At 40.9% G+C, this 25,739-nt stretch overlaps 1 protein-coding gene and 2 long non-coding RNA genes across 11 annotated transcripts; 2 read left to right on the top strand and 1 right to left on the bottom strand.

Moving 5' to 3' along the window:
• The first annotated feature begins 146 nt into the window (after positions 1 to 146).
• On the top strand, positions 147 to 2,816 carry LOC135108036 (uncharacterized). The gene is made up of 3 exons (XR_010272112.1): positions 147 to 282; positions 987 to 2,156; positions 2,692 to 2,816. It is a non-coding gene; the product is annotated as an uncharacterized LOC135108036 (long non-coding RNA).
• On the bottom strand, positions 2,573 to 19,500 carry LOC135108034 (adhesion G protein-coupled receptor L3-like). Of its 7 annotated transcripts, none has more exons than XM_064018609.1 (27): positions 17,739 to 19,500; positions 17,473 to 17,640; positions 17,036 to 17,125; positions 15,842 to 16,003; positions 14,214 to 15,089; positions 14,083 to 14,099; positions 13,263 to 13,412; positions 12,699 to 12,839; positions 12,472 to 12,597; positions 11,953 to 12,089; positions 11,628 to 11,795; positions 10,941 to 11,090; positions 10,144 to 10,230; positions 9,443 to 9,554; positions 8,918 to 9,012; positions 8,670 to 8,784; positions 8,443 to 8,579; positions 7,983 to 8,087; positions 7,506 to 7,572; positions 7,053 to 7,138; positions 6,513 to 6,636; positions 6,227 to 6,328; positions 5,435 to 5,673; positions 4,961 to 5,014; positions 4,458 to 4,616; positions 4,121 to 4,221; positions 2,573 to 3,867 (listed from the first exon to the last, which is right to left on the bottom strand). In XM_064018609.1, the coding sequence occupies exons 1-27, from the start codon at positions 18,421 to 18,423 to the stop codon at positions 3,593 to 3,595; spliced, it is 4,728 nt and encodes a 1,575-aa protein (XP_063874679.1). In that variant the 5' UTR covers positions 18,424 to 19,500; the 3' UTR covers positions 2,573 to 3,592. The 7 variants fall into 7 exon arrangements, with proteins under 7 accessions (XP_063874679.1, XP_063874682.1, XP_063874681.1 ...); XM_064018612.1 differs by having other exon boundaries at positions 4,458 to 4,604; XM_064018611.1 differs by having other exon boundaries at positions 4,961 to 5,011.
• LOC135108035 (uncharacterized) lies at positions 3,850 to 8,282 on the top strand. 3 transcript variants are annotated; one of them, XR_010272110.1, is made up of 7 exons: positions 3,850 to 4,227; positions 4,465 to 4,634; positions 4,903 to 5,025; positions 6,492 to 6,656; positions 7,028 to 7,151; positions 7,457 to 7,590; positions 8,025 to 8,282. It is a non-coding gene; the product is annotated as an uncharacterized LOC135108035 (long non-coding RNA). The 3 variants fall into 3 exon arrangements; XR_010272109.1 differs by having other exon boundaries at positions 4,465 to 4,638; XR_010272111.1 differs by having other exon boundaries at positions 4,465 to 4,638; positions 7,457 to 7,623.
• Positions 19,501 to 25,739: the final 6,239 nt, after the last annotated feature.

Raw genomic sequence — 25,739 nt, 5'->3', positions numbered from 1 at the left:
ATATATATATATATATATATATATATATATATATATATATATATATATATATATATTGGTGTACGCTATACTTAGACTTCAATTGACTTTATAAGATGATGGAGAAAACGCGAGGATATAATAGCTATACGGATGTGTTAGTCTAAAAGGCTATTAAGGATACGAACAGACCAGAGGCAACGATTCTGCTGACAAGAAAATTAGCGTTTGCTTGTCTGAATGCAGTGAGAGGAGGTTGTGCGTGTCGGGGTCTCTCGCTGCCACGTGGTTTAAAGTGATAGTGTACGTTGGTGATAGATTCTCTCTCACTTCCACACCCTACCCCCCCATCTCTTGTCTATGTTGAGTATGAATCCCTGATGTGAGGTAAACGCTGGTGTTAGATTATACTGAGGTTTATATAATGACCGGCCGGTAGTTAGAAGGGAAACGCGAGTTTGACGTGATAAGGGATTAACAAAAAAAAAAAAAAAGTTAATTTAAACTACTACGCTACCAAAAATTATAGTAGAAAAATATATCTTAAAAGTTGTAGATTGACATCTAGCATTGAAAGGGTTAAAGTTTGAAATATGATTAATTACTGAGACTCATGAATAAGATGAATAAGGACACGTGTTCTTGTTCCCCTCAGGTAAGTACCCAGGCACATCTCATCGCGGGACAGCACGGGACATTATTGGGTCCAGATAAGGACAAACTTGGTATCCTAGGACATGAAGGCACTAGGATGTTAGGATAATCACGTTTTTCCCTTGCAGTTACTCTTATTATCTAAATTATTCAAAAGCAATGCCCTGAACAGTGGGGACGAAATGCAGATTAAATAACCGTGACTACACAGAGGACCTCAGTGGGAAGCTATGTCTGTTTAGTGTAGTTTACATTGTAACTTTATATGGGTTGTACAAAACTTAAAGATTCAATTCATGTTATTTATCTGCTACAGTATGCTGACTGCAACCTATTTTTCCTTCGTTTTGCAGGAACTGGACTCAAGATGGCAAGATATACGAACAAGTTGGGCAGCGTCGCCTGTTAAAGCAATGGTGCCAATCAGATACGTGCAGATTGCCAAAACAGAAAAGAACTGGACGTTTAGGAGATGGAATCTGCCGCATAAGAGTACCAGAAAAATAAGGGAAGCGGCAAGAAGCCATCACGCCTACACATGGCAGTTCCTGCATGAAATATATCTACCAATTTCCACCTTTCATCCTCATCACAATAATTTATTAAAGATGAGTGGAGACGTGGTGTTTTATTATAATAACACCTTACCTTTCAGGTGCTAATCTCATTATCTCTCAGGTGCTAATTTCATTACCTTTCAGGTACTAATCAAGTTACCTTTCAGGTGCTAATCTCGTTACCTTCAGGTACTAATCACGTTACCGTTCAGGTGCTTATCTCATTATCTTTCAGGTGCTAATCTCATTACCTTTCAGCTGCTAATCTCATTACCTTTCAGGTGATAAAGTCGTTACCTTCCAGGTGTTAATCCCGTTATTTTTCAGGTGCTAATCTCATTACCTTTCAGGTGCTTATCTCATTACCTTTCAGGTGCTAATCTCATTGTCTTTCAGCTGCTAATCTCATTACCTTTCCGGTGCTAATCTCATTACCTTTCAGGTGCTAATCTCATTACCTTTCAGGTGCTAATCTAATTATCTTTCAGGTGCTAATCTCATTACCTTTCAGGTGCTAATCTCATTACCTTACAGGTGCTAATCCCATTATTTTTCAGGTAGTAATCTCATTGTCTTTCAGGTGCTAATCTCATTACTTGGTACTTTTCAAGTGCTAATATCAGTACCTTTTGGGTACTAATCTCAAAAATAGGCTTTGCCAAAGTAAACATATAGTGGGAGGATGGTCATTGTAGACCAGCATCCATTTGTGATCATCTTGGCCTGATCAGCAGAATCTGAGTTGTCAATGAGTGCTGTCAGTAGTTCAGTTTCCAGCCACTCCCTCTCATGGCCTAATACTTTACACAAGTTTCTCAGTGTTTCAGTACATGAGGTGTTATAAGATGAGCAAAACTCAGGCAACAATAAGCAGCTGGCCAATGTGATCACCCCACTCCCTTGAGAGGGACCTGAACCCATGCTTTTTTTCACCAGCAGAACACTGTCCAAGTGTGTCCAAGTGTGGTGAGTACCATTTGAAGACCATGCTTCAAACACTGTTGTTTTGCCCATCCAACTAATTGATCAAGAAACTTGTAGGCATTCATTGCATGAAATGTAGCTGATTACTAAGTATATAGAAATTGGAGAGAAGTCACAGCAAGCGTTCATCACTTGCATAGGTTAAGAGGGTCTCGGTCTTTCCATTCTTAATTGTCAGTTATTGGTAAGAAATTACTTAACTCTCATCTCTTCCACATAGCAAAACCAGGAAGCATCTTCTAGTCACAAAATGGAGAAATCATACTCCTCCAGATTATATTAAGTTACAATCAGGGAGTAGATGCACTTGATAAGTAGTATGAAGTCATGCAATGGCATTGGTGCACACTGAACATGACTGCTGTCAATAAGATATGATAATAAATATACTTTGGTAATTAAAGGAAGAAAAATTTATTTTATTTACAGAGTGAGACTAGTTAACTATAACCTATCAGATCTCAACTCAAGCAAATTCAGATAAGGCAAATCTAAAGCAAAATCATTTTTCTCACAGGATTCTGTAATATACATATACCTGTCTAGCAGGCTGACATCTGCATAAAGGGAAGGCAGCAAAGATGAGGCATCTAATCCAGAGTGCTGGCAAAAGTGAATTGTCTGCTCACGATGCATACTTGTGTCATCACAGGAACAATTTGAAGATCCCAGGTCCTTGTGTTCCATCCCTCTTAAGGCCCATTCACACACATCAGTGACATATCAGTTCCATGTCTGTTCAGTGTCAGTGAAATCTGTGATGCTTCAGTGACAATTCTTCACACACATCCATACTGTGTCAGTGATTTACAAGATGGTCAAGACACTGAATTAGCAATGGCTGCAATAATTCTTGATGAAGAGGAAGAGGCTGAGCATAAGCTGAAGAAATGAAAGTGAGGCGTGGAAGAAAAAAGAAAGTGCATTCATCATGCACAGCAATCATCCAGTGTCTGTAAAACACAAGGAAATAGGTGGTGACAATATTTTTTTTCATGGAATGGAGACAGAACTGACAGACTCAAAACACATAACTGTGCCAGATGTATGTGAACTCAGCCGAATTCAAAGTAGCGATATTTTTTTCACCGACACTAAAGTGCTGAACTGACAGAGCTGATTTGTTACTGATGTATGTGAAGGGACCTCTAGTCACCTTTTACAATAGGCAGAAAATAGATGTGTAGGCACCTGATGCCTTGTATCTCTACACTAGCAAAAAGATCAGCCAGCATCATGGGTAGCACAGGTCAGTATACTACACAATAGTATGCAATAGTGTTGCCACATTCCCACTTTATGCAAATCTGGACCTACATGTTCTTTCTATCTTCAAATACCTATAACCACACTGCCATGCAATAAGTGCTCAAAAGAACCACATTTGTTCAATGATAAGTCCAGTTGGTTATAACAGCTTAGGAAAAATGGAAGGTTTTTTCAGAAGAAGGGCTCCTCTCCTCACATTCTGGGATGGTGTGGATGAAGCGCTGCACATCATCAGTGGGAGCAAGGTGAGGGCTGCTTAGGTCCCTGTGGCTGGGGTAGATCCTCTGGGACTGCTCAAAGCTGCTGAGGAAGTTTGATGGGCAATTGATTGAGGGCGAAGAGGAGGCAGAGGAAGATGGAGAGGAAGAATTATGACCTTCAGTGTAAGAGGAGTCCAGAGAGCTTTTGCGGCTGGATTTTCCATCTGTAAGAATTTGGAAGGTAGACTTCATATTTATGATGACCCTCCAGCCTCCCCAACATGCTACAGCCCAGAATGAGACAATCAAACAGCACTATGTGCTAGGTATGTATATCAAGATTTAAAGTGCTCCCACATAATTCTGATAAGGACAAACTACATACACTAAAGGTATCTAACTTAACTATGCACATATGCATTTACTGAAGCAGCAATCTCACACACACATTTGAGATTCTGAACACTGCAGCCTCACCTGATATAAATGAGATCTGTGTCTCGGCTGACCACTGGCTGTCCTTCCTTCTGGAGACTCTGTGGTCTGACAGCGACACCCTTGCCAGCAATGAGCCTCGCCTGGAGGTAAGTTGTTTAGGAAAACTTTTGGCATTGGTTGAGTAAGTGCCAAGATCAAATACTCTGCACATCACATCTCGTCAGAGAAATAAATAGAGTGTGTAATAATTATGACATGCTACAGTGACAATGGATGAAATCTGATAAGCAACTACAACAGAATAGAAATGATAACAGATGCATTTATCACACATCACTGTTACACATGATGAGAATAATAATGATATTGGCCTCACCTGACAGCTTCCTGGGGTGGACGAGCAGTGTGTCTCGGTGGCTTGTGGGGTAAGGAGGCCACACTGGTGAATGCCTCACTTAGCACATCAGCATTGAAGGAAGGATAGTGCCACTTCTCTTCCTCCCTTTGGCTTCTGTCATGACTCCTGTACATCAAGCTGACATAAGTGAGGGAAGTAGGTAACTAATCCATATTTTTTTGTCCTTCCACTATACCTACATTTCTTCTGATTAAGTGTACTGGTTTCTTGTTACACTGAAGAAATAATGACTTAAAAAGGGTCTTGGAAATATCTCTGAAATAACTTTTTTTTTCTTTATGAAGCAGCATGGAATACTTTCTTAATTTTGAAGAAAAGATTGCTTTAAGGAGGAGTCTCAAAAACCAATGTACTTCCTATGTTTGATCAGACAACAGCATGAAATAGTTCCTTAATTTCGCAGAAACACCTCTAATCTATAAATAAATGAAAGGGCAAGGAGATTCACCACAAGCACCCACCTGGAGGAGGCAGAGTACTGTGTGTCCCCAGCCAAGGGGAACCGTTGCCTGCTGCTGTGAGGGAGGTGAAAGATTAATTTATGCATACTGACAACTCCTGAGATAATCAAATTTTTTACTCTATTTCGTTTTGTTTTCCTTATCTTGTCTTGTTTAGTCTCCAGTGTGTCATATATCACTTTTAGTCTATTGTAACAAGCAAACACAACTGTGAGTTATGATTATAATAAATTGTGTTAATTCTTCCTGTAGACATTCATCAAGATACTTAGAATTCACAAAACCAACTCTGAAATTATTGCATTAAGAGTATCTCCAGTTTTGGTTATCACTCTTTATCATAAGGTATTTGAAATTCACAAAACTCAGAATTTATTGCATTAAGAACATCTCAGTTTCACCCATCACTTTTATCATTAATGTATTACCATCACTATTATTGACACCAGTAGAACCTCTTCAGGTGGCACAAACCTATCAAGTTCCATCATATCTGTCTGGGATCTGAGGCTGGTAAGGTCATGGTGGTGATGTTGGTGGCCGAGGGGAATGAGATGCGAATTATTGAGCTGCACTGTCTGATGGGTGGGGCGGGATCTGCGAGGTGGAGGCTGAAGACTGCTGTGGTGGTGGACAGGAGAGCTGCTTGGCTTGTTTAGGGTACTACAGCCCCCTGAAGTTACCCTGCCAGATGTTAGTCCTTTGTCTGAAGCCTTGTCAGGGCAACAGATGAAAGAAATATGTTAAGTTTATCTCTTACGAATAATCTACAATGCACAGAGAGACAAGGCAGTGCTTCTTTACCACAGAATATATGACTTGTATCAGAAATGTATTAGGGCAAACATCAACATACAAATACTAGAGACAAAGTAAGAGACAGAGATTAAACTATTCTGTGAGATACTTCAGGTCATCTATCAATTGAGCAAAAGAAAGACAAAGTGGGTGACAAAAAAAATATAATGAATTAAACTACTCAGCTGATAATGCAATACTTAAGGCCATGTATTAACTGAGTCAGAGAGACAGAAATCAAAATAGAGATCAAACTACTAAATACTTCAGCTCATCCATCAACTGACTAACAGACATAAAAAAAATAAATAAATAAATAAAAAATAAACTACTCAAACACTAAGGTCATCCATCAAATGAGCAAGACAAAGTGAGATATAATAAAAAATTATCAAACTTTTCAATGAAACACTTCAGGCCATCCATCAACTCGAGTCAATTCAAACAGCTTCAACACCAGTGCCTCACCCTCTTTGTGAGTCGTCGTCTGAGTGTGGCAGGCAGGGAAGAGATGAATGCTGTCCACACATTCTCATTCAGCACACAGTTAAACACAAAGATCATCACTCCCTGGAAAAACGTATCTCTGTAACTACTACATATCTTCTTTCCTTCTTAATCTTAGTCTTTCATATTATAACAAAACATTCCCACACTACATTATCCATTCCATCAAAGCAATTCACTCCTGTCACATCTCCCTGAGTCTATCTCTGCAGCCCTTCTTTCTCAGCACTGAAGATGCTCCACTCACCTGGGAGGCATTCAGGATGGTGAACACATAGGCAAAGAAGTGGTTACTGTTGATGTAGAGGAGACCAAACACCCAAGTCACTCCCAGGACACAGTTGAGGGAGAAACTGCCCTTGATGTACAACCTGCAAGCAAAGGAAAGCAAGTAATAGTAGTAGTTTATTGACAAAGCAAACTCTATTACAAGAACATATGAAACTTCAAGAGCATGCCAAAAACACTGCCCTCCCATAAAATACTAATTACTCTAAAAAAAAAAAACTATCAGGCTATATTTCTGTCTTAAGAAAATACACAAGAACAGATTGCTTTTATAGAATCACTCACCTTATATCTACCACTGTCTGTCAAGGCTTTCACATTAGTCATATTTGTTGTTATGCATCAGTTCCAAAGCATTGAAAAGTTCTCAAAGGAAATACACAAGAATGCATTACTTTTACAGAATTATGCAGCTCATATTTGTTTGTCAAGGCTTTCACATGTTTCATAATTTATTGTGGGTGAGTTTTCCAGAGTGATGCACTAAAGTGCTACTCACATGATGCGGTGGTGCAGGGACTTCCTCTTGTTTGCCGTGAGGATGGCAGCGGAGCGAAGGGCACTCACCATGAAGATGGCATTGGCCTAGGAGACAAAGGTAGGTTGACTGACTGAAACATGGTAACACAACAATGATGTCCACTTTCTTAAAAATGTGGGGTCAACTTTCTTAAACAAAAAATGTGGTCCCCTTTCTTAAATACATGAAATCAGTTTTCTTAAGTAAAAATAAGAGATTAAGCATAAATATACCAACTTTATCTTTCCCTTCCTTCATGAGAAAGTTAAATACTAATCATTACTGGATTAGGTTTCTGTAATTACAAATCAATCCACTCTGTTAGTTTCCCTTCAAGTGATCCTATGAACCAACAATATCCTGTCATCTCTTCCTCTTTCCAGTTGTGTAATCAAGAGGTTCATGGAGGATGACTGTTGGCCACTAACTCACCACAATGACCACCACCAGGGGCCCAGTGAATGCCCATATGTATCCTTCCTCTGCAGTGAGCCAGCAGCTATGAAAGAAGAGAGGAGTGGGTCACATTTTACAATCACAAATCATAACAGTAATGATAATGACAAATATAAGGCCCAGATAGTTCATCCAATAAGTTAAGACATAAACAGTAGTCTGAGTATGATTGCTTTGCCTAATAAAAAAAGAAACCTAGTGGACTAAATAATGTACAGCAGTGATAATAGTATGCTGTGTGACTTATGATATAATAGGTAAAGTGTATGGACTAAAATAGTGAAAGTATGTAGAAAAATAGTAATAGACTTAATGGACTATGTGTGAATTGTGTGAATTATAATGGAGAAAGAAGGAAAATAGAATTGCAGAGTAGTAATGCAGAAGACAGTAGAACAGAAAAGTGTATGCACTATAATGTTACTGTATCTATTCTGCAGCCTAAATACTTACTACTCACTGTCTCCATAAGCCTCTTGCGTATTCCACTGGCAGGACCCGAAGGAGACAAGCAGTGTGACCAGCACCACCACCAATGGCACCCCATATCCTATCATCCTGGTGAAAGAAGATGCATGAGCTTATTGGAGCAACTGAATTATTTCCTATTGTACTCAGTGTTTAAATCTCTTCAAATTCGTTCAGACAGACAGCATGACCTTTCCTCTATGTAAAACATCATTATTTATTGAAAGGATAATGTTCTTTGTAAAATTTAAAGAATTATAAATAACATGATTTAATATCTTACATTATCAACGTATCTATATTCCACATGGGGATGGCCCAGACAAGGCAACACATATTCACACACATACCATTCACATTAGTCTTACCCCCATTGGTTCCCAGTGGAAAGGGACTACATCACATAATTATTTCACAACTCTACAGCTTTGTGGGGTTTACTGACCAATAAACAACCATGAAACTTGTTGGGTCGAGAGTGAAGTGGACAGTGTGGAAGAGCTGCAGGCCCTCTACCAGCATCCAACAAATGCTGGCAGTGAGGAGGTAATGCAGCATGCCAGCCACTGCCTCACAGCCCACCTGCCAGAGTATAGGAGAAAGAATGTTGAGATGAATTAAAAGATGTATCTGAGAGGCAAGAGTGATGTTTGTTCATTCCTCTCAACTTACATCAGAGAGCTTGAGGATGTCCCTGTCAAGGAAGAAGATGAGGAAGAGATGGGACAAGAAGAGGGAGACGCATAACTGCTTGGTGATGGAGATGCGTGGGCTAGGCTGCACACCCCTGTAATCAGAACACAAGGAGTATTTAGTGCTGTATAACACCTGAAGGGAAGCACAAGGAGTCTGCCATGTCTCTGCAGCTTGTTAGATTATGCAGAAGAGACTGTCTTATCTTTCTGCAGAGCCTCACTTACTTGCAGAACTGGAGGATGCATGTAGCAAGAAGAAGGAAGATGCAGGAGAGGGAGGAGAGCACTGTTCCCAGCACATCTAAGGCAAAATCTCGGCCCTGAGGAAATCACAACTTTGAAAGACCCTTATCGTATCTTCCCTTTCACTCTCCACTCTCCACACTGTGCCTCCACCTACACCATACACATAACTCATTACAGTACCAACAAGAATTTGTGCTCTTCTCTTTTATGTGATGTTTCTATAATTACACAACAATTCTTCATCATCAAAGGGAAAATACCCATAAGAATCTGAATAACCAATTTTGTAGTCTCAAAGTAGTCATGATGAAAAAACAAATAATTTAAGAACAAAGGCTTAAAGAGACAAGCACAATCAAAGTAAAAAGATAAGAAAGTTTTCTATTCTAAGTGACAGATGGTCTGGCCAAGGGCAACAAGGACTAAAAGAAAATTCACTGAATATGTCAGCCACTAAAGAGTACAGTAAAAATGAAAATGGCACCTTCAGAAGCACCGGCTTACCACATACTGGTGCACATCAGTGATAATTGAGATCATGGACAGGTGGGAGCAGTTGCAGTATGTCACATCCCGGCTGGTGTTGACAAGCACACAGCCATTGCTGACCCAGATGCTGCAGGAAAGAGAGGAAGGAGACAAAGGAAAGGTTGATTAATCATCTCTCCCATCAAAATTCTACAGTAAGTTAATATTAGTAAAGTGATATGATCACTAGAACTTCCTTGCATGTCCCTACAATAACATACACAGAGACTGGACTTCATGAGCATAATTTCATCTGTAAACTGCGTGCTACTAAGAACATAAGAAAATAAGGGAAGTTTCAAGAAGCCATCAGGTCTACATGTGGCAGTCCCTGCAAGAAACATACCTATTTCCACCTATCATCACCATCCATAAATTTTCTAGTCTTTTTTTTTTAAAGCTCCCTAATGATTCAACACTAAAGACCTGGTTATTGGATCCATTCCATTCATCTATCACTATTTGAGAACCAATTCCTTCCTATCTCTTAAACCTAACTTTTTCAAGCTTGAACCCATTATTTCTTGTTCTATCCTGATTACTGATCCTAAGAATTTTACTAGGCAGGCACACACACACACACACACACACACACACACACACACACACACACACACACACACACACACACACACACACACACACACACACACACACACACACACACACACACACACCTTGCATTAGGATCCCAGTAAACACACGCAGCAGATCCTGGAATCCTGCTGGGCACTTCTCCCTCTCGACGTTCCCGGTACAGATCCCTGCCAGTGATGACAATAATGAAATACTTGAGAAATAAAAAGTGACATTAAAGTTCCTGTCAGTGATAACAAGACACTTGACAAATAGAAAGTGACATTTAAGTCCCTGACAATGATAACAATAAGACACTTGATCAACAGAAATTAAGTGACACTGAGAGATAAAATGAACACACAAGTTAATAAGAAGGTGCAAGGAAGTGGTTAATACAGGAGCCCCAAGATGTAGTGTCACCAGAGCATCTAATTCCTACAGACCCAGTTGAATATATGAACTAATGAACTATAGACCAAGAACTGGAGATGCAAGGAGTGAAGGTATTGTCTTTATTTAGTCTGAGACATTTTATGGAATACAATACTACTTCTGGCAACTATACATATTGCAAATGGTGAAGGGAGAAGTAAGAAAACCATAAATGCACCAAGGAAAGTAGGAAAGAGAGAAAAGCAAATATGCGGGGAAGTAATGGAGACAGAAATAATTTTTTTATATAAGAGGGGTACTGGCTATGGACAACAAATACCCATAGAAAGAAAGACCTACTGGAAAGGAAGGTAAAAAAAAGTTCATTAAAAAAAAGACCTAAAAAAAAAGATATTCAGTATAAAAAAAAAATCAAGGAAAACAAGATAAAAAAAAATCATAAACAAAACATGCTTATTATCAAATTGCACATAGTGTGGAAGAGCTTTGAGGGAAGTAATACCTGTAGTAGGGCCCAGACTCCCTGTAGGTGTGCTTGAAGCGAAGAGACACCTGGCTGCCCTCGTGGAAAGACACAGAGTGATTGAAAGAGCCCAGAGTCATGCTAATGAGAAGACCATTGATCTCCTTGGGGTCCATTTTGTTGGGGAGGCTGAAGAAGGGAGGGAATGCTGTGTTAGCTGATAAAAAAGGAAGGCTGACGGAGGAGACAATGTTGTGTTAGTTGATGAAAGGAAGGCTGAGGGAGGAGAGAATGCTGTTTTGGATGATGAAAGAAAAGCTGAAGATACCAAAAGGAAGGCTAAAAATGCTGTGTTGAGTAAAGAAAGGAAGTCTTTTGGGTTAATAGCGTTATTTCTTGAAAGAAAGTGGTGTGTTAGTTACCAAAATGAAGGGAAGCTGAAGCAATGCTGTGGTCCTTCATGCAAGTTGTTACATGTTGAAATGAAGGAAGGCAGATGCAATGCCGTGTTAGTTAATGAAAGGAAAGAAGACCAAAAGTAATGCTGTGGTAGTTACTAAAAGCAAAGAAAGCTGAGACAATGTTCTGGTACTTGATGAAAGAAAGTCTTGAGATAATGCTGTGTTAGATGTGAAAGAAGGCAGAGACAATGCTGTGTTAGTTAATGAAAGGAAGAAGTTTGCATTATGAAGGGAGTGAAGCATTACTACTCAGGGAGTCACCCACGCATTAAGGGCGGCAGGAAGGGCGTGGGAGGCAGCCCCCTGGTCCAGGAAGAACCCCACCAACCGGCCCTGAGTCCCCTCAAGCTCACTCTCAAAGTCCTCTGGCAGGCGGATGAATGTGTCTGAGGATTGCCCGGGGAAGTACACTTCACTGCCAGCCAACTCATTCCTAAGGCAACAGGAAATAGTAGGATGAAAATTACAAGTAGAAAAGCAGGAAGAAATAAAACAAGTCAAGGAAAGTCAGAAAGAAAGTAATGAAAATCAATAATTATTACTACAATTTAGATACATCAGATAAGTTCCTCCTTCCTGCACAAGAGTACCTTGGTCTGGAGAGGACGGTGAAGTTCAGAAGAGAGTCACTGAAGTTCAGAATGTCATTCTCAACCTGACTGGCCAAAATGAAGCCTGTTTTCTCAAGGTCATGAAGAAGAGATGACCCCAGTTGACTTGAATTCTCCTGAAGTAATAGAGATTAAAATTCTGATTCATATTCTTTAACATCCACCAAAAGGTTAGGTATTACACATAAATTATGACAGTCAGATACTTAAATGTATTGTAAATAATATATGTGATGATAAAATGTGAGATAAGGATGAGGGGAAAAGTAAAAATCTAAGAATGTAAATGTAGGAGGTAAATAGGAGAAGAGATAAGAAACTGAAGGATGAAAGATGCAAACTTCTTCATTCATAACTGATAATAAAATTTGTAAACTAAAGATTTGTAAATTAAGATCTGACTATACAAATTGCTACTACTACTACTACTGTTACTACTACTACTATTAATACTACTACTACGAGTACTTCTACTACTACTACTATTCAGTTACTAACCTTGCCAAGACTATCCCACACAGCTTCATGGGTGAAGAGATTCCCTTCTATCCTCACCAGCTTGGTCGTGTAATTCTGGATCAGCTCTTGTGTGGACTGAGCATCACTATCCGTCGAGTTTGCAATCTGTCATGAGTGAGGGAAGCAAATGGGAGAGTCAATGGCAGAGACAGAGCGCTTCAGGAGATTTCTATGGAATGTCTAACAGTGAGGGGCATGGCACTGACCTCCAGCTCTAGCAGACTGGTCATGTTGTTGATGATGGACACTATACAGGTGAGGTCGGTGCCAGTGATGTTGGAGTCCTTGTCTGTGTTATTCTGCACAATGTCAGCAATGTCCACCACACTTGTATTGCCAGCATTGATCTGCAAGGTAAATATCACATTGCTTGCTGTTATTCCCTTTCATACAAGTGACTGTTTGGCAAATATATGAATGACAACTAAGGGAGGAAAAACAGAAGCAGATCTTCAAGCTCTTACTAAGGTTGTTTGGGTAACTATACTATAGGAGACAGGATAGTAGAGCAGAAGGCTCCTTCCTACCCACCCATAGAAGCTGAACTCCTAAATTCTTGCCTCCCTTTGATAACTTTTTTTGCACTAACTATTAATGGATGAGAGGAAAGTACAGCAGAAGGTTCCTCCCCACCCACCCACAAATTACACAGCACCTAAATTCTAATTTTTCACATCTGCATGAAACATGACAAATCTTGCACTACCATGTTCAGTTCCCTTTTTTTATCCTCTCTACTTCCCTCTGGTGCTCAACATCTCATCACTCACCATGGAATTAACATCATTGATCCAGTCAGCAATGCAGCGATCCTCAACCTCCTGTATTTCTCCATGTTCGCATATGACCCGACGAAAGCCAGAGTAACCAGACGGACAACTCTCAGACAGTGCTGACCCAGGACACAGCAAGGCCCCACTCTGAGGTGAACAGAGACAGTAGGTGTATCATATTGAGAGAGAGAGAGAGAGAGAGAGAGAGAGAGAGAGAGAGAGAGAGAGAGAGAGAGAGAGAGAGAGAGAGAGAGAGAGAGAGAGAGAGAGAGAGAGAGAGAGAGAGAGAGAGAGAGAGAGAGAGAACAAGTAGAGGGAAATAGATACTGTGCATGGATGTGTGTTTGTGTTTACTCCTGTCCTTCAAAGCAACACCACTTTTCTTCTTTCATACATCAAGGAGACAGGCAAAGGGGGAAAAATAAATAAATAAATATAAACAAAAAATACCTAAATCTATCTATCTATATACCAAGCCAGCAATCCTATACAAGGTGGCCTTGACAAAGCAATACTCAAACACACATCATACACATTCTCAGCCCCATCAACCCATGGTGGAAAGGGACAGTCTCATGGACCACCATACTACACTCCAGGAGTTTAGGCATTTTACATCTAGGCATAGCAAGTAAATAAATACATAGATAAAAACACTCAACATGCCACATCCAAAAAGAATTATGAATTATAGAATCAAAAGAGATGACCTTTTTTAGCTGTTGAGGTGATTTAATCGAGACTCCTGCATATTTGTATCATCTAATCATCACAATAGTTAACACACTGCATCATGCTCCTTTCCTCAATGTCTTACCGAAAGGTGACAACATTCTGTGAAGGAAGAGAACACAGTGTTAGAAGAACTGCAACGAATTAACACAACTTCCCTATATATCTCACAATACTGTGCCTATGTCATGTTATCTTACCAATTCTGCCACTCACCTTTAATGGGAACAGTAGGAGATGTGGTGGTGGTGGTGGTGGTGGTGGTTGTAGTAGTGGCAGTAGTGGTAGTGGTGGTTGTAGTGGTAGGAATGGGTGTTGTGGTAACTGGGATGGTGGTGGTGGTGACAGAAGGGGTAGTGTTGCTGATGGTGGTGTCAGTGGTAGTGGTAGTAGAAGGAATGGGGGTGGTGGTGGTGGGGGTAGTGGTGTCAGTGGTAGAGGTAGTGGTGGTGGGGATTGTGGTGTCAGTGGCAGAGCTAGAGAAAGGGGAAGCAGTGGTGCTGGGGGGAGTAGTGATGGGGAACATGGTGGTGGGGGCAGTGGAGCTAGTGATAGGGGAAGTAGTGGTGCTGGGAAGAGCAGAGGTGGGGAACGTGTGAGTAGATGTGTCAGTGTTAGGGGGAATGGTGGTGCTGGTGGGGGTGATGGTGGTGGTGAAGGTGGGGATGGGAGTACTGCTAAGACCAGATGATGTTGAAGTTTCAGTGGTGATTGGAGTGGATATAGTTGAAAAGAAAGTGGTGAGGATGGATGTAGTTGAAGTTTCACTGATGGTAGGGATGGATGTAGTTGAAATTTCAGTAGTGGTAGGGGTGGATGCTGTTGGAGTTTCACTGATGGTAGGGATGGATGTAGTTGGAGTTTCACTGATGGTAGGGTTGGATGTAGTTGGAGAGACACTGGTAGTCGGGTCAGGTGTAGATGAGGTATTAGTGTAGGTGGAGACAGCACTATTAGCAGTATCAGTATTGGTGGTGTGAGTGAAAGCAGAAGACACCACATCTTTTTTTTCACAGACAACATAACCAACAAGTTCCTCCAGCCCAACTGCTTCGTGTGACATGAGACCCCACCTGATGTAGTTCTTGCTACCTGAAGTGGAAAGGTGTATTTGATCTCACACAGTAGCCAATGACATTCCTTAATTCAGTGAGATGAAGGGATGGAATTGCAGTAAAACTGTGAAGGATGGGAGTCATTGAGGAAGATGCAAGGGGCAGAAACAACTGGAGGAGACTCATACATGGTGCCAGCCACCTCCTGACTCTAGGGAAATGGTGAAAGAAGAATTCTGATAGGTAATGTGAAAGTTAAGGTTGACTCCCTGAAAAATCATTTATGCTTTGGTGATCATTATGGTCTCACTGATAGGATGAATGATGGAAACTGAGAATGATAGATGGAAATAGGAAATAATAGTGAAAACTGAGGGTAATAGGTGGAAACAGATGATAGGTGGAAATAGAAGATGGCAGGTGGAAACAGTGAATGCTAAGAGGAAATAGAGGACTTCCCGTGTATAAAAAAAAAAAAAAAAAAAAAATCAGTAGAAATAAGGGATGATATATGAAAATTGAGGATGATCAGTAAAAACTAAGGACGGTAGGTGAAATACGGACAGCCACGTATAGGCCTGATGGCTTCTTGTAGCTTCCCGTGTTCTTGTGTTCTTACAATCCATTAAACTCGCATATCTACCCTACGTGTCTTTCCAAGAGTTTGACGTCAACTGAATGCCTCTTATGACCAATCTATTCAGCCTTCAGATAAATTACACATCATTTCCGTAAAGCTCCAATGAGGGACATGACACCAAGATAACATAAAACTACCACTACTCTCACCTTCATTACAGTGGAGCTTTAAATCCCCAACCAAGAAGATGGAGTACGTTCCTTCACGCAGCGGTTCCTCCGAGTCCACTGGGGTGCCATTCACAGAGTTAAGCAGAACCACTTCCTCAGGCACTGAGCCGTCCACTGTTTCGTCCCAAACCTTCCAAGTGGCTGGGGAAAGAGGTGAGATGAGATGATGCTGGAAAAGTGAAAGCATAGATAAACAGACAGACAGACAGATAGATAAATATAGATAGACAGATAGATAGATGGATAGATGGATGGATGAATACATAAAGACTGACATAGGCAGATAAAGATAAAAATAATATAAATGGATAGATAGATAGATAGACAGATAGAGATAGATAGATAGACAGATAGGTAGACCGACAGACAGACAGACAGACATAGATGGACAAACAGACAGATGGACAGATCTTTCATTGACCACAACACAAAAGCACATGATTCCAATAACTCGCATGGTCCAACAATTCGATCTCACACTAAACACATAAATCAGCTAAAACACACACAAAAAAAAAAAAAAAAAAAAAAAAAAAAAAAACAAGACACCATGCATGCAAATACCACTCAGAGTGTCATAGTGTGGTCAGAATCACTCACTTCTAGCTGGCTTGTAAACTTACTGCTGTCATGAGTATAATACTATGGGACACTTCCCATGATAAGGAAGGAAATAAGTAAGTGTAAAATGTAGTGATAAGATTTTTACAACGTGTAATGTTGAGGTAAAGTAGAGTAGATCACGAGATTTTCGCTTTTCTCCACGGTTGGCGAGGTGTGAATGACATGTGAGAATGTGTGGTGCTTTGCCTAGGCCGCTCTTTGTGGGATTGCCGACCCGATAAGCCCGTAATTCTAACCACGACTATTTTTAAAGGCCACAGAAATAATCAGTCAGGTTCTGAAGACTGTTTTTTTTTTCCTATTAATAATGAAGAAATGTTATAATGTCACTAAATACATCGTTATAAAACCGTATCACTTCAATAGAGCCTTTTAAAGGAGGTGAAGATGCGGCGCATGTATTTCAAAATATGATCCTATACAGATATTCAGATAGGTAGATAAATAGATAGACAAGCCTCTTTCAAGTGCTCAGAACACAGGAAAATACAGTTCCCACAGGCAGATTCGTCCTTGGTGTCAAACAGAAATCACATGTCTTCAGCTTACCATGTGTTTCAAGTACTTGGTGAGGCCGCAGCCCTGTCTGAGTCACCTCCACCAACCCAGCTGTCATGATGTTCTTCTTCATCTGGGAATCTGTTTAAAAAAAATGCCAACTATATTATCTTTTTCCTATAATTAATTTCACCTTTCTTTGCTATAAAGCATTTTCTCTACTTCAAGTGTAAGCGCCTAAGGAAATAAGTACGAGTATGTACCACTTTTCAAGAGGGAGGATTCTCTTTGGGGACTAACACCTAAATCGGCCTTTTCGTTTTTTTTTTTTTTCTTTTTTTCCTAGGCCAATGTACCTTTTACATAAAAAAAAAAAATACACGTGTAGCCTGCGTAAGAGAGAGAGAGAGAGAGAGAGAGAGAGAGAGAGAGAGAGAGAGAGAGAGAGAGAGAGAGAGAGAGAGAGAATTGTGGAGTGCATCACTTACTACCAAAGAAGGTTTTTGAGTTGCAGAGCATACATTCCACCAAGAAATTCAGCTCCTCCACAGTCTCCAAGGCAACTCTGCGGTAGCCATCCTCCTCAAGGCACTGGTTGTTGTCCACGTAGTCAATTGCTGATGTTATGTTGTCGGCAGCACTGTTTTTGAAGACATCTGTTGGCAAAGGAGGGATGCAGGTGAGGGTAAGAAGGGGTATGAAAAGCACAAACATATTTCAACCATTCCTGCTGTGGGTGCGCTCTCCTTCTCACCTCTAATCACGTAGGTGCTTCCCAGCATGTTACTTGTGCACTCCCCCTCGTAAGGACAAAAGCATAACAGGTCCTCAGGCAAGACAACTTCTGTAGTATTGTCCATAGTGTGCCATTCATATTCCTCAGTGGGCAGTCTCTCCTCTGTATCATAACCCATCCAGTTCGTATTATTTTCTATAGTGAACAGTCTCTCCTCTGCAGCAGGACCCACAAAGTACTCATTATATTCCTCAGTCAACGGTGTTCTCTTTGTGGTAACATCCATAGGCTTCTTATATTCTTCAGTGGACAGTCTCCCCACCGTCTTTGCAGGAGCATTCACGGAGTACCCATCATATTCCTCAGTCGTCGGTTTTCTCTCTGTAGTGACATTCATAAACGCATTATATTCCTCAGGCATTGGTAAAATCTCTGTAGTAACGTCCATAAAGTGTTCATATTTCCCAGTCAACAGTCTCTCTTCCATATTACCATTCATAAAGTAACCATCATATTTTCCCGAAGTTACATTGTCCTCGTCTTCTGTGGGGTTTGCCTCAGATAATTGGGATATGTTATAAATGACTGGTTCTCCTCTGCTTCCCGCAGCACTGGCCGTCACCAGCATCAGCAGCACACTCCACCAAATGTTCTGCATGTTAATAATGAGTGCTGATAAGAATGAGCGTCGCCGTATTTTCATAGTTAAGTTTTTTTAGTTTCGAAGTGAGTGATGACTTTCATAACTCTGCATCAACGACATCTTAATGATAACTCTCTCTCTCTCTCTCTCTCTCTCTCTCTCTCTCTCTCTCTCTCTCTCTCTCTCTCTCTCTCTCTCTCTCTCTCTCTCTCTCTCAAGTTCTAGAGGGCATATACAAGCTTCAACTAACAAGCTTCAACTGATTTTTTGTGTAAATTTGGTACTTTCGTATCATTAATTTCTTAAAAAAGGACCAGTTGCATTTTCTTAACATCTACGAAAAAAGAAATTGTACTGCTCGTTTCACTCTCTCCTTTAGTAGCTGGACAACGTAGATGCGAATATCAAGGTAATTTCAATCTGAATGCAACTCGGGTATCTATTCACCCACTGCAACGTTGAGGTTAATCTTTTCCTTTCCACTCGCAATCTGCAACCATCAGTCACACTAGCTGAGGAATGAGCTGCAGTTTTCCACACAATAAGGTTGTTCAGAGAATGGGATTGAGTAGAGGAGTTGGAGACTGGGTAGAATCGCAAATGAGTCTGTCCTGCTTTCCTCGATACCGCAAAAGGTTCTATCTTGTCCCTTATGTTGTAAAATTGCGTGTCTCATCCCTCTCGGTGTCGCAAAAGATCTGCTTCCTCCCGGTTCTTGTTGTTGCAGTCTGTCTTGCTTCTCTCGATGTTACAAAATTGCCTGTGTTGTCCCTCTTCATGTCACAAAATTATCTGCTCAATATTGTAAAAGAATCTCTGCCCTGTTCTCCCGATGTTATAAAGTTGCTGTTTTTTCCTTCTTGATGTCACAAAATGATTCGCCTCGTCTATCTCGATGTTATAAAACTTTATCTTGCTTCCTTCTGTGTTACAAATTAAGTTGTCTTTCTTGTCCCTCTTGATGTCGCGAAAATGTCGACTTTGTCTCTCAGAGATGAAAACTCTGTCTTGCTTCTATCGATGTCACAACAGTGACTATCTTGTCCTTCTCTGTATCGCAGTCTTGTTTCTCTGGACGTGTTGTTCACCACATCACCTCAGACCAACCTGGCGATAACTGCCAACGAGTTACTTCCTCCTCCTCCTTGCCGCCTTCCCTCTCCACAATCTTCCCCGTAAAAACTGATAACTCACACACACACACACACACACACACACACACACACACACATCGGTAACCAAGATAAGTCTAGATACCAAACTTTATCATGGTTCAGTTGTACCAAGAAGTGTAAAGCTAGCTTACGGCTGACTCTTGCTTGTGAGTAAATAAATTATTGACTCAGGGTATTTCAGCAAAGCTTGAGTTAGTTCATGCATGGCAGCTGGTGATAGATTTATTACGTGTCACCGCTGTAGGCTCTTGAGATAACGCATGTAATCATTTCGTTATCGTGTGTGTGTGTGTGTGTGTGTGTGTGTGTGTGTGTGTGTGTGTGTGTGTGTGTGTGTGTGTGTGTGTGTGTGTGTGTGTGTGTGTTTGTGTGTGTGTGTGTGTTTTGTGAATTTTTCAGGCCCATTTAGTTGCCTTGCTTAGTTGGTTAATCATGTACCAAACTAACTTAATATTTCCCCTTGCATTTATACTCACCTGCATTAGAGTTAAATTCTTACTGTTAGCACGCACGTTACCACAAGCACCTCTATGACAATCCCAAGTATAAACAAATATCCCATACTTCCGCCTGAGACACTGGAGAGATTCCTATCTTGGCATGCAGTAATCTTGAACGTGCGTCTCGTAGGCTTTATCTCCCTCACTATCTTTCAATCTCTCTCTCTCTCTAGTGCAGTGATTCTCAACCGAGGGTAAATGTGTCCCTTGGGGGTAAAAAATTACATGGCAGGGAGTAAATAATTGATATACCTAATAATTGAATAATAACTCTATTAAATTTAATTTTGTAAAATGAGAGAGAGAGAGAGAGAGAGAGAGAGAGAGAGAGAGAGAGAGAGAGAGAGAGAGAGAGAGAGAATGCTAAGAATGTGTGTGTGTGTGTGTGTGTGTGTGTGTGAGGAATGGCTATGATGATTTATTTTTTTATTTTTTATGGAAGTAAGGGGATAAAAGGAGAAGTACATCAAGCCGCGTGGGTTAATGATGGAGGAAAGGTTGAGAATCCCTGCTCTAGTGTCTTATATAAAAAACAATAGGAACTAGACTTATACACGTGACTACCAGAACTAACAACAGGCCATCGTAAAATCGTATAGCAGTATCGGGAAGGAGTTATATGGTTAGTTTAAAATATTCAGACCGTAGAAGGAGAGTTTGTGTCTAATGAAGGTGGAGAGCGGGTCAACGTGGGAAGCTTCTCACGTGGTGCCGAGGCGGTGATATGTGAGGCTGAATATCACACTGAGAAGGCCAGGTGCGGTGATGTGTGTAGGTGTAGGTATGTGTGTGTGTGTGTGTGTGGAGAGAGAGAGAGAGAGAGAGAGAGAGAGAGAGAGAGAGAGAGAGAGAGAGAGAGAGAGAGAGAGAGAGAGAGAGAGAGAGAGAGAGAGAGAGAGCTATGACCACTCACGCATTAGGAAAGGACTGCATTGTTAAACGTTCTTTTTATTAGTATTATCATTTTGATAATACTATATACGAGTATAGATCGCTCACGTATTAGGAAAGGACTACATTTAAATTTCAGCACCCTCTCTCTCTCTCTCTCTCTCTCTCTCTCTCTCTCTCTCTCTCTCTCTCTCTCTCTCTCTCTCTCTCATTTTCAACAAGCTCCAGTGGAAGGTATTCGAGTATTCCAGTGTTTTTTTTACGATCCTAGTGCTAGTTCATCAAAAGATTCAGTACCATAAACAAGAAAACCACACAGGCCACGGAGATGATTGGCTGAGATCTATTAATAATGTAGAAATCTTATCAATCTGCCATTAGAACCATAACAAACACCTTTAATAACCCGTGTAACCTCAACTAGAGACTTCTGAATATAGTAAAGGTGCGGCACAGAAGTGTTTCAGAATATTACAAGTGGCAGGTGGAAAACGCCGCGCCAGCAACAGATGTATAGCAGCCACACGTATCCCCATGGACCCGCACCACGCCAGGCATCTGAGTTCATGTCACCTGGAGGATGCTTATCTCCATGTTAAGCATTATCTGTTTTGTGCCTCCAGTACTTAAGAGTATTGAAAGTGTGCGGCAGAGAAGTGAGGCAGGGAGGGAGTAGGGAGGGAAGGGACAATAGGAGGCAGGAGGGTCTGGGGGAAGAAAGGAACTGCGAAGGAAGCGAGGTGTAAGGGATGAAGGAACGAAAGAGGAAGGGGAAGAGGCGGGGAGTGAGGAGCATGTGTTATTCCTAGAACGTTTAATTTTCCAGTATTGTTTTAAGAAAAGTTATATCAGATATGTTAATCTGAGCTGGGATGTCTGGGGAAGCGATCATTATGTTGTGTGTTTTGAGGCAATGCTTGTTAATGCTCTTAAAACTAGGTGGATACAAGTACGGTACATACATTAATCTAAGTGCACATACCTACATACATACATACATACATACATTCTTATATACAAACACAAAAACAACTGAAGTAACACACACACACACACACACACACACACACACACACACACAGGTAAAAAAACAATATACACAAGGTAAATTAAACAACCAAGTGTCAGTGAGGGCGTCGTTAATGAGGAGGAGGAAGCATAGAGGACCCATCTTGGTCCCCTGGGGGACCCCACAAGTCAGCTGTTGGAAAGTAGAGACAGAGCCCTGATAGCGAACGGCCTGACGCCTCCCTGTGAGGAAGTCGGCTAGCCACGCTATCAGGTTAGGAGGGAGACCCAGACTCACTGCCTTGCTGACGACAACAGTGTGATCAACAAGATCAAAAGCCTTTTTGAAGTCCACAAAAGCAACAGCTAGAGAGGTGTTTCGCTTGTCCAGGTGGTTGTGGATGAATTCAAGGAAGCTGGTCAGGTAATGGGAGGTGGAGGTGGCTTTACTATTTCCAAACTGTCTGATATCAACGGTATTACAGATTTTGGTGTAGGCCCAGTCATATACAAAATCTTCACACACACACACACCACACACACACACACAGGACGGTCAAGCTCGTGGGAGAGTAGTGTTAACACCACACCATCACACCATATCATATCACACCATCACCACCACGAGATACCACCACACCACACCACCACCACCACCACCACCACCCACTATACCATACCATACAACACCACAACACGGTATCCTTGGTGCCCCGATCCGCAACATCGCCGAGCCCCACCAAGCCCCTCAGACCCCCGGCCTCCTCCCGCCGCGGGAGGAGGCGTGCCTCCCGTCACATATTTAGCGTAATTTCGAGGATTTTGCAGGTTGTTTCCGGGTGATTTAAAGGCTCCCTGTGTTGGAGTAGGTCGAGGAGGTGGAGGTGGAGGGGAGAGGAGGAGTGTGAGAAGGGGAGAGGAGGAGGTAATGGAAAGTAAAGAAAAAAAAAAGAAAAGAAAAAATCGGCTTTGTATCATTTTATTTTTCTTATTAGTAGTGTTTGTATTGTTTTGATATTTAATTTATTAATAGAAAAGTATATCAAGTTATAGTATGTAATAAAATCTTGACTAGCTGTCTTTCTTTTCGTTTAAAATAACTTTCGTCATTTTATAAATTTTCATTTTTTAATTAACACACCTGGTGTTTGATTTAAGACTTAAAAACATAAGAAATGTATCCCAAGTAATAGTGTCCAATAAAATCTAGTGTAACAATTTGTATTTTCAATTTTAAAATAAGTCCGTTGTTAGATTTTGAAGAAAAAAATCTTTATACGACGAGAAATGTGTTTTCTTATTAATCTAGAAAATAAAGTTGTTTTTTTTTGTATGCATAATATGTAACATAATCTAGTCTGATTGTGTTTTCCTTCTCGATATTATGATATTTTTTATGGTCCCGTTTGTAAAATTACAGATTGTGTTTTGGAGTTTTATTTATTATTAGTCAGGCTGGAAATGTTTTTATATTCCAAGTATTCATTTACGTATATGGCAAATCAGAATATATAAATCATTCCAGTCTATGGTCTGACCACTTTGAATTAAGCGTTTGGACGTTGTCACTTTCGGGGATTCCCCGACCTGCGGCCTGCCAAACCTTGTACTGGATTCAAGCCTATGTGTCACTGATAACCTTGCTTCCCACACACCACCTTTCTCTCTCTCTCTCTCTCTCTCTCTCTCTCTCTCTCTCTCTCTCTCTCTCTCTCTCTCTCTCTCCATTGTGAATTTCGTTTAAATGTGATAAGTTTCTTTTTAGATATGATATTTCCCCTAAACTATGATGTTATACTTGTATTTTTAGTTACGACTTTTCCATACCACTATTGAGGTAAAAGTTAAGGAGCCCTATTAGCCTTTTCTTCCTCCCCCCATCCCCCCCAAAAAATAAAAAAAAATAAATAAATAAATATTTAGAGTAAATAAGCTCTTTCTCGGCTGTGGAGATGACGAGAAAGAGCGGAGAGCGGGAGAGGTAGCTTCCATCCTGGCTGGCGGCGCGAGAGTAAGTGACCTGTGGATTAACACGGTCAGTCTGACTGAGTGACCTCACTCGGTCACCCATGGAAAAGTGACAGCGCTTGGAGGAAACGTTGTCAAGTATCGTAGTGTTTAAAAAAAAAAAAAAAAAACTGCAAGTATCATTGAAAAGAAGAAAAAAAAAAAAACATATTTCATTAACTTCCCTTTTTTAGAGCATTACAATGTATATATACTACTACTCCATTTAATTTTGAGGTAGGAAGCATTTGGCATGAGGTGTGTCTTGGTGTAAGTGTGGCAGAGCCGCAGGTCGGGGAATCCCCAAAAAGTGACAGAGCCCAAACGCTCAATTCAAAATGGTCGGACCATAGTTGTTTTATCGAGGGGTCAATTTCAAAATGGATTAACGTACGTATATAAAAAGCGTGACGTCATCAGTGATGTCATCAAGGTACCGAGACCCGGGACGTCCCTTTATTCCAGTCTCTTTCCGTCAATGTTCAATGCGTTAGTTGAAGTATATGGCAAGTCAGAATATATAGTGCAGTCCAGTCTGGATGTCTTTCTTGTGAGTTTCAAGATGAATTGCCGTATGTAATAATAAAGACCGAGACGAACATTTTTCCTGCCTCCCTCCCTTGCCTGCACATTATTATTTAGTTAAACTTCCGTGTGTTTCCAGACTCAGACGTGAAGGGAAGCCATAATTAACCACGAAAATAGACAAAGAATCCCCAAAATGCCCGAGATAAGGTTTAAACAAAGTGCATCTTGCAGTCCCGTTTTGAGCCCCCACTGAAAACTTCAGGCCCCAGAGACATGGATGAGTTGATGCAAGTGGTGCTGAGGGAATTGGGGAATGTCAGAGTGGAGAATACAGGAAAGGAATGGATGGTGTTGCTGGTGGGACTGTGTAGACTGTAGAGAGACGAATGAATGGGTGATTGAGGCTGTGAAGGAGTTCCTGGAGAAAGGGTGGTGTGCTAGATGTAGGGAATAGTGGTGTGAAAGATGGTGTCTGTTTTCTTTTTGCTGTTTTTCTTTCTTCCCTACAGGAATTGCCGATACAAAGGCCTGGCTCGGGAGTAATCCTGAGCCACCTGTAGCATCAAAATCACCAAGACCTTTCCTCCTTCCTGCCCACATCTGTTCGTCAATATTTCCCTCCATTTCCAGCGTTTTCCAGGTATTTCCAGGTGTTCTCCAGAATAAGATGTGTAGACTGTTGTAATAGTAGGAGGAGGAGAAGAAAGAAATGAGGAATGGAGGGAGGGGAGGAAAAGGAGGTGGGGAATGGGTGGAGAGTGGTGGTAATAGTAGTAGTGGTAGTAGTAGTAGTAGTAGTAGTAGTAGTAGTAGTAGCAGTAGTAGTAGTAGTAGTAGTAGTAGCAGCAGGAGAAGGAGGAGGAGGAGGAGGAGGAAGAAGAAATGAGGAATGGAGGGGGAAGGAGGAGAAAGTAAAGAAGAAAATGAGGAACTGAGGAAGAGGAGGAAGAAGGAAGGAGTGGATAAGCAGGGGATTCTCTCTCTCTTTCTCTCTCTCTCTCTGGATGATTTAAGTGTTGGTGCTTTTTGAGGCATTTAATGTTACTTTAATGCTTTAATGCTTCTGAACCAGTTGAATACATTTACAAGTTGCATTTAAAGTTATACAATTCATCTTTCTCTTCTGAACAAATAGGAAAGGAGGGATAGTGAAGATAGGGCAGGACAGAGCAGTGTTTACAAGTTCATTATTCAAAGCTACGTCCAGTTCATGTATGTTTCTCTCCCAAAGCAATGTGCAACAAATACAGAAGGAAGGACAGTGAAG

This window comes from Scylla paramamosain, chromosome 16 (assembly GCF_035594125.1).
Source record: "Scylla paramamosain isolate STU-SP2022 chromosome 16, ASM3559412v1, whole genome shotgun sequence".
Taxonomy (NCBI): domain Eukaryota; kingdom Metazoa; phylum Arthropoda; class Malacostraca; order Decapoda; family Portunidae; genus Scylla; species Scylla paramamosain.
The sequence above is the reverse complement of the archived record's forward strand: the minus strand, read 5'-3'. Positions and strand labels throughout refer to the sequence as shown.